This window comes from Misgurnus anguillicaudatus, chromosome 14 (genome assembly GCF_027580225.2).
Source record: "Misgurnus anguillicaudatus chromosome 14, ASM2758022v2, whole genome shotgun sequence".
NCBI lineage: Eukaryota > Metazoa > Chordata > Actinopteri > Cypriniformes > Cobitidae > Misgurnus > Misgurnus anguillicaudatus.
In genome coordinates, this window is record NC_073350.2 from 1,177,185 (window position 1) to 1,190,190 (window position 13,006).

Consider the following 13,006-nt stretch of genomic DNA (forward strand, 5'->3'; position numbering starts at 1 on the left):
ATTATGTCTGCAAATATGAGTGCTGAAAGATCTTGTAGCAACTAATGAATGTTACTTTGTGACTAGGAACCAATTATAGGCTACTGATGTTTACATTTCCATTTTTAGGAAAACCTGTGCATGAGTCAACGGAGGCCGGACGCACAAACTCAAAGATTGGGTTAAACTGGAGTTTAGCCGAATTGAACAACTTTGTTTGCCAAAGCTACCCTCGCATCAGTTTAAATTTGGTAGGCTTTGAATTGGCAAGGACAGGCAAAGGACGCAAGATCCAGAAATTGCAAGTTAGTTCTGTGAAGGAACTAAAAGCAGTTGTTGGCAAAAACAGGCTTTACGTCTTGCAGGTATGGAATTATACACGGGGATTTATATCGTACTACAATCATATTGTGTTCTCTGTAATGTCTATGCCTATAAATGAAGTTACCCTCTCTACCCTCAGGTAACATCACCACCCTCTGCCATGTCCCAGAATTCACTCGCTGCTCCAGCAGTAGATCAGACCTCACAAGTGGTTTCAGATCAGGTCCATATTAAAATGATTGCACATCTATGCTTTTTGTTATGTCCACTATGCACTTTGTAGTAATGAGTGGCAAATACAAATATAAACCATGTTTTTTGTGTATCTGTTTATACTGCGTGATGTCTGAACAGTTATCTTCGTTTTCTACCTACGGATATTTTCTAATGATGTATTTTGTTTTCACCATGAGTGTGTGTTCTCTTGCTGAAGGAGAAATCATTTGGATTTTCTGTGTACTACCAGGTGGCATTCACATCTTCTGCCGTATCCATGAATTCATTCCCACCACTCTCAATTGCTCCAGTACAAGATGAGACTGTGGCTGAGAGTTCCCAAGCTCAAAGTGTGGTTGCAAATCAGGTAACCAATGTTGACACTGTATAGAATAAGGTTTAAACAGGCATAAAATTAATAAACACTATTTAATGGTGATTTGTGAGGGATGCCTTTTTTTAAATGCTTTACTTTAGGCTCTTCAAGAATGGCGAGCAATACGTGCCCAGCAAGACCAGGAGTATAATACAAGTTTGTTGGTCGATCAGGAGAAGGTATTACTTCCAAATTCTATTTATGTATGATTTACATTCTCTTACAGAATGCATACTTACTTTTAATGTGGTCTTTTAATAGGAGAGGAAGAAACTAGTCTATCAGGCCTGTGAGGAAAGGCGTCAAAAGGTTTGAGTTTGTATTAAATTAATTTGATAAACTAGCTGAAGTTTTTATTTTAAATGAGAGATCACTTTTCAGGCTATTCAGGCAAGACGTCAGCGAATGTCTGCATGTGAGGAACCCTCAGAAGGGGTATTGATCAAATTTAAATATCGAAATGGACACATCAATATGAGGAAATTCAGTTTGTCGGAGCCAATCCAGGTGATGTGTGTTCAGCTTGAGGAAATATCAAATGTCTTCTCAGTGGTTCAGTGGGTTGTAAAACTTGACACTTTCACATTTTAGATCTTGTTTGACTTTGTGGGACAAGATGATATTGCCAGTGAAATCTTTGTGGTGCAAGAAGCGGCATCATCAAGATCAGTGAAGAGCAGTTCCTCCGGGTCAATAATGGATCATGGCATAAAAGCATCCACAACTCTATATGTGCTTTGGTTTTCAAATACGGATGTACAGGTAAATGTGTTGCATTTTATTTCCTGACTCAAATGTTTTGGTTTGGTTTGTGCAAACTCCTGTATTGTGCATTTTTGTCTTCAGAACATTCTCTCGGATCAACAAAATGATGGAGCTTATGCCCTGCACCACACATCTCATGGTCAGTCATCACTGTCTGAGACCTCCACCCAGCCAAGTCTCTCTGAGCCCTCCACCCGCTCGCTGCTGCCTGAGCCGTCCACCCAGCCAAGTCTCTCTGTGCTCTCTTTCCAGCCGCTGCTGCCTGAGCCCTCCACCCGCTCGCTGCTGCCTGAGCCCTCCACCCACCCAAGTCTCTCTGTGCTCTCCTTCCAGCCACCGTTGCCTGAGCCCTCCACCCAGCCAAGTCTCTCTGTGCTCTCCTTCCAGCCACCGCTGCCTGAGCCCTCCACCCTCTCGCTGCTGCCTGAGCCCTCCACCCAGCCAAGTCTCTCTGTGCTCTCTTTCCAGCCACCGCTGCCTGAGCCCTCCACCCGCTCGCTGCTGCCAGAGCCCTCCACACAGCCAAGTCTCTCTGTTCGCTCATTTCAGCCACCGCTGCCTGAGCCCTCCACCCGCTCGCTGCTGCCTGAGCCCTCCACCCAGCCAAGTCTCTCTGTGCTCTCTTTCCAGCCACCGCTGCCTGAGCCCTCCACCCGCTCGCTGCTGCCTGAGCCCTCGAACCAGCCACCGCTCACTCTGTTCTCACAACCAGAAGAAATCTTGACTCTTTATGATGAACCATCACTCTCTCCATCTGCCCAAGAACCAATCATTCTTGATGAACAAGAGATGGTGTCAGGGATTGATCTACAGATCATATTGAAAAAAATGGTCAGCAAAGTTGATAGAAGCTTCTGTCCAACAAGCAACCAATAAATGTGTGCAGGGATAATGTTTTACTGTGTAGTCTGCGGGCATTCAAGCGCAAGTTCTTTAACCCTGAAGCAAAATTGGATGTTGTGTTTGTGGATAAAGATGACAATGATGAAGGGGCGGTTAACGAAGGTGGCCCAACAAGAGAGTACTTAAGACTGTTGATAAGGGCTGTCCACCAGTCAATTATCTTTGAGGTACATGAGAAAGACCGGCAGTTGTCTCTTGATACTCGAGGTAGGGAAGGCCAAATTCTTAGGACTGTCCTCTTTCAACTGGCATAATTCTAGAAATGTATACACTGAAACCCATTTAAAAATGATTGCTCACTTATTTCTCCTGTCTGATTTATTGTTTATGTTTGTTTTTTATGTGTTGGGCAGGTTTCATTATGTGTTTATTGTCTCTATCGTCTTTTATTTTAGTTATTTTTCCATGATTCTTCGTTTCTTTAATGTACTGAAACGCCATTTTACATGTTTTGAAATGTGCAATAAAGTTATTTGTAGTAGCACTAATATTAATCATAGCATTTTAAGGTATTAAATTTAGCAAGCATTACAGCAGAGCAAGATTTTACTGTTCTTTCTTTCATTTTAGCTTTGCAGACTAAACTTTACATGTGGGTGGCAAAAATGATTGCTGTGTGTGTGGTCCATGGAGGAATCGGTCCACATTTCTTTTCTGAAAGGCTTTTTCATCAAATCTGTGGCATACCAACACACCCGGCCACGGTGGATGAAGTTGGTGACCATACTTTCAGGGAACAGTTAATAAAAGTAAGCAGGAGAAAGGTGTTATACATTGAATTAGGGATGTCCCGATCAGGTTTTTTTGCCCTCGAGTCCGAGTCATTTGATTTTGAGTATCTGCGGATACCAAGTCCCGATCCGATACTTCTATAATACATAAAAAAAATAAAGAAGAGCGAAAAAACAGATCCAGGATGTTCCTTATGTCATGCCGCACGCGTTGCTGTTTCTGTGTGGAGTCAAAAGGGTCTAACTCTGTGCCAGCGCATAACTTTAGATTTGTTAAAAAATAATGAGAATATATATAGTTTGCTTTTAAATCGCTCTCGCGAAACTCTGACGTCATCCGGCTGCCGGTTCTTGTGGCGCCGCATGAAGTTGAACAAGCCTATTCTCTTCTCGTCAGTTCACACGCAGCAGCGCGTACACTGGCGCGGAGCAGAGCGAGACCTTGATGCCGGATTTTAAACCCTGCATATGAATCCGAGTCCTGATCGGGAGGTAACGTCCGATTCCGATCGAGTCTGAAACCACGTGATCGGGGCCGATTTCCGATCACGTGATCGGATCGGGACATCCCTACATTGAATATACAGTACTGAGACACGGCCATATTTTCTATTAACTAATCTCATTTCTATTTCTTATGAACACGAGTGCTATATTGCTTAAACATCTAATTTATATAGCGAAGGTATCTTTAAAAGCCAATTTTGGACTCTCTCACTGACTGACTGTTGCTTTTTTCTTTTTGTCTTTCTATTTAGATAAAGGAAACAACAACGGTCCGAGTGGCGAACAGTGCAATTGCAAAGGCTGCAAATAGTCTCAGCATTATAGGTGCCTTAAGACATGTGTCCAGCCTGAAGGAGAAGGACTCCCTTGTCCAGTCAGCTGCAGACTTCTTTGTCAATGGAAGATTGGCGACTGCCCTGGACCAGTAAGTGCCTCACCTGTCTTAATGTCCGAAAAATGTCATTTGCCTAGGGCGATTCACACATTGTAACATGTTTTATAGGTTTGTTGAGGGGTTAAAAACGCTTGGTTTACTGGAGGAGCTGAGGAAGAATCCGGCAGTGTTCTACAACCCAGACAGCAATTTAGCTCTTACCGACATTGGGGCGCATGTACTTGCCCGACATAAAGTGCCTCGGTGAGATGTCTTATGGAGATCGGTAGCTAATAGGCAAGATATCGGGAAGATGGTGGCATTAGAATGATCGCCGACCGTGAGCCAACGTAAACCCGTCCTAATTATTATGACCTATATGCGGCGCGATCCGCTACGCTCTCCCATTGAACACAGCTGATTTTCGGCTGCATCGCTGTAAACGTCACAGCATGCTTATAAAGCAGCTGTTCCAGTGTTAAAGGGAGCGAGGCATCAGGATCCCACCGTTATATAATTGATTTGTTTAGGCCAGGGGTCTCCATGGTGCCAGCACATTCTATTAATCTCAATTGTAATATTTATTTATTACATACATATGTTTTATATTAACTTTGCTTGGTTTACGTATGTTAACATGTTAAACAATACTAAAACATATCAAAAAGTAAAATAAAATAAAATCAGTAAGTAAAACAAAAAAGTTTTGAGTAGAATAAATAAAAAAGTAGCCCTCCAGATTGTTTTATCCATATATTGTTGTAGCCCTTGCTCACAATGTTGGAGACCCCTGCAGGCTAACTCGTTTCATATTGTGTATCAACAACAATCAACACTCAATAAAAGTTTATGTTGTGTTAATCATAAAATTTCCTCCCTAACAATTTGACAAGAGCTAGTTGAGAAGTAGGCAACTAGCCCACTTGCATGCAAGACTCCGTCCGTGGCTGCACACTCTGCAGCCGCTTCCTTTTGAGTTGCCAGGTTTTATGACAAAAAAGTTTAAATTGAAAGTAAGTGATTGTTATGTGTAGGGTGTATTTCATACACAATCTGACAACCTGGTAAATGTTAGTCTAACAGAAAAAAATGGATCAGTGAGTTTTCCAGGAGAAATAACAAAACAGAAGGGCATCTGGAAAAAATTTTTTTACTTTGTTTTTGCAAAGGCAGTTTCATTTATTTTAACACTCCACAAATTACACTTTGGGGTGGTTTCCCGGACAGGGATTATCCTAAACCGGGACTAGGCCTTAGTTTAATTCTGAAATATAACTAGTTTTAATAACATGTCTTAATAAAAACATTACTTGTGTGCATTTTGAAGCATCACAAAAGACACTGATGTATTTTATGATATGTCAATGCAAGTTGTTTTCAGTTTGGACAGCTCTTACATTTATTTTAGTCTAGAACTAGTCTAATCCCTGTCCTTGAAACTGTCCCATAGCAAACTGCAACAAAAATAAGAAATTCCCTCCAGAATAAGTCATACTCCAGAATCAGTGCAATCAATTATTTCACTTAAGATGCTTGCTTGTCCCGCCTTTGCTGCCCCCATTCCTGTCTCTGCTCAGACAGCCGCAGCCAGTTTCTCACAGTCATCTTTATATCAGCCTCAGTGGAACTTTGTAGGCAGGATTTCTTAACACAGCACCTAAAAAAATGTAATAATAAAGCAACAGAAAAAAAATAAGACAGCACAAAAGTCTATATTTCTTCATGGTTTCTAAAAAGACAATTCAGAAAAGTCAGAGCATTTTGCAAAAAATAAAATCATGTTGTTTCAACACATTGTAGGACTTACTCAGGAGTACCTGATGAATAGGCTGTGATTTAAGGAGAGCACATCCCTTCATCACTGGGTGTGTCTTGCTGCCAATCATCTTGTGGCACTAGGAAATACAGAAAAAGTCCCGTTACACAAAGAACAGCATCACCCAGGTCCAACTAACAGAGCTAAATAAGTGACCCCACAGCAGTGGTTCTAAAACTTTTTCTGTCATTTTTGTCATTCCCCATTTTATGTAGGACTGTGCTGTGTGTGCGCTGTGTATTATGTGTGTGTGTGCCTGTCTCAGTGTGTTCTTGATCTGCATGCTAAATAGCTTATGTTCAGGAGAGCCCAGCCCTTCATATTCATCTTCCTGCTGCCAATTAACGGTTGTCACTATGAAATGATAAAATTAGATTGTGAAACTGCTAAACAGTATGTAGGCTTTTTGCTCTCAAACTTTTCAAGTGCGCTTACAGCCACAAGTTTAAAGACCCAATAGACCCTTTTACTGTGTGTACACAATAGTGACGTGGCAACGTATGTACGAGCAGTTTGGCAACGGAAGTATGGCAAGAATCAGCAGTGAAGTAACACAGACAGAGAAAGTTATTTTAAAAAGTTGACTTATCAACTTTTTCAACACAGCTACCAGATCCGTGTAGGCCTACTATAGTGGAGTGGATAGAAGACGTTAGCAGATGGCCAAATATAAAGTGGCCAGATACATATGAAGAGTTTGGTTCCAAAACCCAATAAATCCATTTTGACAAATTTAGTTAAAAACGTGTTTTCTATACCAAGAAAGTGACAAGATGAAAACCACTATTTTCTGTTACAAACTTTCACATAGCATCTTTAGGTTATAAAAACATAAAAAATTCAAATCCATAACTTGATTTTCAAAGATTTATTATAAAAACAGATTATTTTTTCCACAAAATGCAATAAATTCATGACAAGTTTTTATTCAAAATGCTATAAATGTCACGTTCGGTTTAACACCGGATTGTGAAAAGTAAAAGACGAACCCAAACGCAAAGATGTATAAAAATATAACTATGATTTATTTACAAAAAGGAATAACAGAAACACCCACGAGGGGGTAAAACAGAAGATAACTGAAAACACTGTGATGGAACACAAACACGGGAATAACTGGAACAATAAAGCACTTCAGAAACATGGAACACTAAACTTCAACAACGCACGCACACCACACAGAGAACATGAGGGCAATATATGGACAGCACATCAATGGGGAACAGGTGAACATAATTAATCACTTAAGACACGAGTATGTAAGGGAGTAGGGTAAAAGTGACAAGACACTGGGAACACGTGTCACACATACATGATGTGAAACCCACACGTGTTCCCACGTAAACACAATGCTGCCCTGGTCTTGCCCTCTGGATAATAACCAAAGTCAGGCAAGACCATGACAACCACAAAACACTGGGAACACGTGTCACACAGATATGATGTGAAATACACGTGTTCCCACGTAAACACAATGCTGCCCTGACCTTGCCCTCAGAACATAGACCTGAACCTATACTAAGGTCTGGCAAGATCACGACAGCAACAAGACACCGGAAACATGTGGAAGCCACACACACAATGTGATTCCACATGCCCCCACACAGAACATAATACTGCCACGGTCCTGCCAGATGCACTCAGACCTACATCTAGCACAGATGTCTGACAGGACCGTGACAATAAATCTATTGAATCAATAGCCTTTATAAATGTGCAATCATCTTTGCCATGTTATTCATTTAGTTGACTAGTGGTATACACTAATTAAAAATATAAACATTAATGGCATTAATCAAAACACTTACTTTGTCATATTAAGAACACTGTCATTGATGCGGTTATACTTGACGTCGTCGCTTAACGTGTTTCACAGCGATCAGCTGTAAAATGTTTTGGTCCTGCTCGATTTTCGTTGACTTTGAGTAAAATTATGGAAAGTTTTTCATAAGATCGGCTGGGGTCAATGTGTTAGCATGACAGAGACTTGATGCTGTCGGCCCGGGCAAACAAGCACCCGTCTCCCGAGTGTCTCTTGCGTAAATTATTAGATGTTGATGGCTTACGTTTCTTTCCCGTCACAGAAAACCATCACAGGTTTATCAATGCTATTAAAGTATTATTTTGTTTTTGTTTGTTTGTTGATCACGAAGTACAAAGTAGATGAGGAAAACTAGTATTCCGTGTACTTGTTTGTTTACATTGCAATGGTGCGCTGCAAACTGTGGAGCGGATTTATGGCATTCTGTAGAAAAGGAGGAGTGGCGTTTATTGCATTTTGGGAAAAAAGGGTTCAAATGGATTTTGCTTAAAATTAAGAATTTACTTTTTAATATTCACCTGATATAATACTGATTCTGGCAGCAACTCATTTTTTTCAAAAATGGCGTTTATTTGGAACCAAACTCTTCATATATACGTATATTAGTATATTATATTAGTACAACCAAACGCAACAACCAGACATTTTGATGCTGGGAAACCGTTTTAATAAACTTTCTGAGTTGCCAACACGTTAGAACAACTGGCGAACAACAACACTTCTGTTGCCGAAATGCGCGCACAAACTATTTGATCACGTGGGCTGTAAAAGGGTCTATGCATCACATATTTAACGGAAACTTACATTCAGTACGAAGAAGGTCCTCATTCACTGATGTAATCACTTAAATGGAAAAAACACAAATGGCCCAGATCCAGCTTGATTTTAAAATCTGGCCCTAATTCATTTGCTATTGAATTATTCTGAAATGTATTCTTTTACTACCTCAGTATGATGTTCTGAGTAAAAAGTGCAGATTCATACATAACATGTAAAATATCTTACTATCGTTAGTCCTCTGACGGAGCCCTGGAAGAGTGTGACGTGGAGGCTGCTGCAAAGCACACAGGCCTTCGTTATTATTCGGTGTCACTAGAAAATACAGAAAAACTAAATTATTGGAGTGAACCGGGGCCCGTTTCAATAAGGAGGTTCAACCAACTCTGAGTTTAAACTTGAACTCTGAGTTGACTTACTCTGAGATAGTAAACTCTGAGTTTTCGGTTACAGAACTGCTGATCTGAGTTAGTTCACTCGACTCTGAGTAGGTTGACTCTGAGTTAAGAACGTGCACAGCCACAATGAAAAGCCATCATCAATGGAGCTCAGATATTACGATTTACCATGGCAACAGCATATGACAAAAAGGTCTTAATCATTTTTACTACTAAAATCGAAGGTGTTACTGCAAGTGTAATGCAACTACGAGCATATATTTTAAAGAAAAGAGTTGTTTTTGCAAATTGCTACTCTAGTAAATGCGTACATTTAATTTTTATCACAGTTAAAATATCCGAAGTAAATATACTGAGGACTGTACGTTAGTATATTCATTTACATGCAGATGCAATCCCATGGACAAAAATTATGACAGCAGCTAAGCTAAAAATGAAATTAAGCATAATACTTTGTCATTAAAGGCTACGAACTTTACAAATGTTTGTCGTAAATAAAAGAGAAACTCGCCGAGCCGGGATTCGAACTCCGATCGCTGACACTACGTCTGCCCTAACCACTGCACACAGTACTACCCACTAGACCAGCGATAATGACAAGCAGACTTATAAGAAATGCCAAGACAACTGTTTAGATGTAAGAGCACCACAAAGACTGATATTAGTCATATAAGGATATTTAGACTGCAAAAAATAATAATTTTGCTCACATAAATGTAAGTGGATATGATAAAAAAACACTCGGGGTCTCAAAATCCACCAGCGACATAAATTTAACTTCCTACAAATGAATGCAACATAATCATCTACAGGATTCTCTATAAAAGTACATGACATTTTAATCACTACGACGATCTATGCACCTAAGTATATCATATTAGCTTTACAGGTAATTTCAATTTACTGTTTTAAATTTTTAGTTGAAAGTTTAGTGTAATATATAAAAATATAAAGTCGTAAGTTAAAATGGTTTGCACTGGCAATTTAATTATAACTTAAAGACACCTAAAAAATATTTTACAGTGTACATGATAAAAATGTGCACAATGAATGAATGTACTAAAGCAACTAACAAGATTAAACACCGCTACTCCTTTAAAAATGGGGAGGAGACCACAAGAAACTCAGAGTTTACAGGATAAAACCTGCTCCCGACCAGGTTAGGTTCAGAGAGTATGTTACTCCGGAAACAGACTCTGAGTTTAAGTTACCTCTCCTTCTGAAACAGGCTTGACTTACCCCGCTGTCTCAGGTTTAACCTACCTCCCTTTTTGAAACGGAAAACTCAGAGTTTCCCTTATTTCAGGGTTAACAAACTCAGAGTTTTCACTTAACCACCTTTCTGAAACGGGCCCCAGTAAGTCAAGTTTATCACAATTAGATAAACTAATGTCAGTGGGCTGAGTAATTGCCACACATTTCTACACACACGTGTCAGTGTTTTCATTGTCTGCGTTTTAAATGGCTTACAGTCAGGAAAGCCTTCAGTTCTCGGCACCTCTTTCTGAATATTAACCGCAGTCTCTTGGAAAGACAGAAAACCTTGGTTTACTGATCACACTACTAATATAAACTCAAAAATCATATCTCTGGAACATCAAACTATGGTATGTGCTGTGGACCTGTGGAGTACATTGTGTCTGCTTGAATTTAGGGACCTGATGCATTTTACTATATAGGGTACACTTACCTTCACTCTACAATGATGTGGGATGGGCTGGAGGAGTTAAACAAGGGGTGGGAGGGTTAGCCAGCTTTCTTCTTACTGACACTTCAAGAAGATTAAAAAAGGTTACAACAGAAAGATGATCAAAAAGGCACATCAACCATAAGATTTGCACCTTAGATATCTACATCTGATATTCGCTGTATGAGAAGTGCAGCATTATACACATAAAATGTCTTACTGGGCTTGCTCCTTTGATGGAAACTTGGGTGGGCTAGAGAAGGCTGCTTCCTTTTTGTCACTGTCATGGCCATTTAAAAACAAGGATTAAAATTCGAAAAATGTTTAAACACAAAGATTACAAATTCTTATCAGGCATAATTACAAGTATGAGCATGTAATTAAAGGGAGAGTTCACCCAAAAATGAAAATAATGTAATTAATGACTCACGAGTTTGGAACGACATGAGGGTAAGACCTCCGTTCATCTTCGAAACACAGTTTAAGATATTTTAGATTTAGTCAGAGCTTTCTGACCCTCCATTGAAAATCTATGCACAGTATACTGTCCAGGAACAGAGAGGTAATAAAAAAACATCATCAAAGTAGCCATTTGACATCAGTGGGTCTGTTAAAATGTGTTGAAGCATCGCAAATACATTTTGGTCCAAAAATAACAAAATTACGACATCATTCAGCATTGTCTTCTCTTCCGGTTCTGTTTTGAACGCGCACGAGACTAAAGTCACATGACTGCAGTGACGCAGCTGACGTACAACGTGGCTGATGTGTTATTAGGTGCGTCCCCGCTTTTTTTGTGCACCCGAGCTTCGTTTACAGTCTGAGGGAGACGAATGCTGTAAATGTGAAAAAAATTCACAAACATATCTGAGGATAACACGCCATCTGCGTCACAAGACTTTAGTCAGACACATGCCCTACACAATAGACATGGAAGAGAATGCTGAATAAATTTGTCATTTTTGGCCCAAGATGCATTCTGGATGCCTCAACACATTCCAACTGACCAACCGATGCCAAATGGCAACCCCGATGATGTCTCTACTATCTCTCTGGACATGGACAGCACACCGCGCACAGATCCTCAATGTAGGGCCAGAAAGCTCTCGGACCAAACACAAAACATCCCAAACCGTGTTCCGAAGATAAACGGAGGCCCTACAAGTTTGGAACGACATGAGGGTGAGTCCTTAAAGGAATAGTCTACTCATTTTCAATATTAAAATATGTTATAACCTTAACTAAGAACTGTTGAATCATCCCTCTATCATCTGTGTGTGTGCACGTAAGCGCTGGAGCACGCTGCGACGCTACGATAGCATTTAGCTTAGCCACATTCATTCAATGCTACCATTTAGATATAAAGTTAGAAGTGACCAAACACATCAACGTTTTTCCTATTTAAGACGAGTAGTTATAAGAGCAAGTTTGGTGGTACAAAATAAAACGTAGCGCTTTTCTAAGCGGATTTAAAAGAGTAACTATATTTTATGGCGTAATAGCACTTTTGGGAGTACTTCGACATCAGTAACATCAGAACACCATAGCCCCCCACTCTCACTTGTCTCATGTAGTATTCAACAAGAGTATTGTTTCCATCCTTTAGATGGGTTGGGTGATGTCCTCTAGAAAAAACTTTGGAGTATTTTGTATGAGTCTTTATAGACCCTTTTACTCTTTGTACACAATGATGATGTGGCAACGTAGGTGCACGCAGTTTGGCAAAAGAAGTATGGTAAGAATCAGCAGTGAAGTAGCACAGACAGAGAAAGTTATTTTAAAAAGTTGACTTATCAACTTTTTCAACACATCTACCAGATCCGTGTACTATAGTGGAGTGGATAGAAGACATTAGCAGATGGCCAAATATAAAGTGGCCAGATATATATATACGTATATTAGTATATTATATTAGTGCAACCAAACGCAACAACCAGACATTTTAATGCTGGGAAACCGTTTTAATAAACTTTCTGAGTTGCTAACAGGTTAGAGAACCACTGGGGAACAACAACACTTCCGTGGCCGAAATGCGCGCGCAAGGTATTTGATCACGTGAGCTGTAAAAGGGTCTGGAGGCCGCCATGCCTTCATCGTATTTACCTGAGTGAAAAAAACAGAAAAGACATTTTATTTTGCTTAAATTACAAAGGTTAATTGAAGGCTCTATTTTATGAATAGGTGTGTGGGTAACACTTTATTTTACGACCCGCAAAGCACCGCGCAACCAAACCGAACCCACAGCGTACCTATTTGTAACAACAGGGTACCTCTACAGTACGTACTTGTAGGTATAAGGGAATAATATTTTAATTTTGGGGTAATAAGGGGG

General features: G+C 40.0%; 1 protein-coding gene and 1 long non-coding RNA gene across 5 annotated transcripts; one reads left to right on the plus strand and one right to left on the minus strand.

The window, feature by feature from the left end:
* The first annotated feature begins 335 nt into the window (after window positions 1–335).
* On the plus strand, window positions 336–3,579 carry LOC141369570 (uncharacterized). The gene is made up of 8 exons (XM_073876463.1): window positions 336–526; window positions 770–886; window positions 997–1,074; window positions 1,157–1,204; window positions 1,277–1,402; window positions 1,487–1,657; window positions 1,742–2,770; window positions 3,134–3,579. The coding sequence occupies exons 1-7, from the start codon at window positions 464–466 to the stop codon at window positions 2,534–2,536; spliced, it is 1,398 nt and encodes a 465-aa protein (XP_073732564.1). The 5' UTR covers window positions 336–463; the 3' UTR covers window positions 2,537–2,770; window positions 3,134–3,579.
* Window positions 3,580–5,298: 1,719 nt separating this feature from the next.
* LOC129427970 (uncharacterized) lies at window positions 5,299–11,176 on the minus strand. Of its 4 annotated transcripts, XR_008638803.2 has the most exons (6): window positions 10,895–11,176; window positions 10,678–10,758; window positions 10,458–10,511; window positions 8,818–8,904; window positions 5,982–6,069; window positions 5,300–5,831 (listed from the first exon to the last, which is right to left on the minus strand). It is a non-coding gene; the product is annotated as an uncharacterized lncRNA (long non-coding RNA). The 4 variants fall into 4 exon arrangements; XR_008638802.2 differs by having other exon boundaries at window positions 5,299–5,831; window positions 10,458–10,758; XR_008638801.2 differs by lacking the exon at window positions 10,895–11,176 and having other exon boundaries at window positions 5,301–5,831; window positions 10,678–10,885.
* Window positions 11,177–13,006: the final 1,830 nt, after the last annotated feature.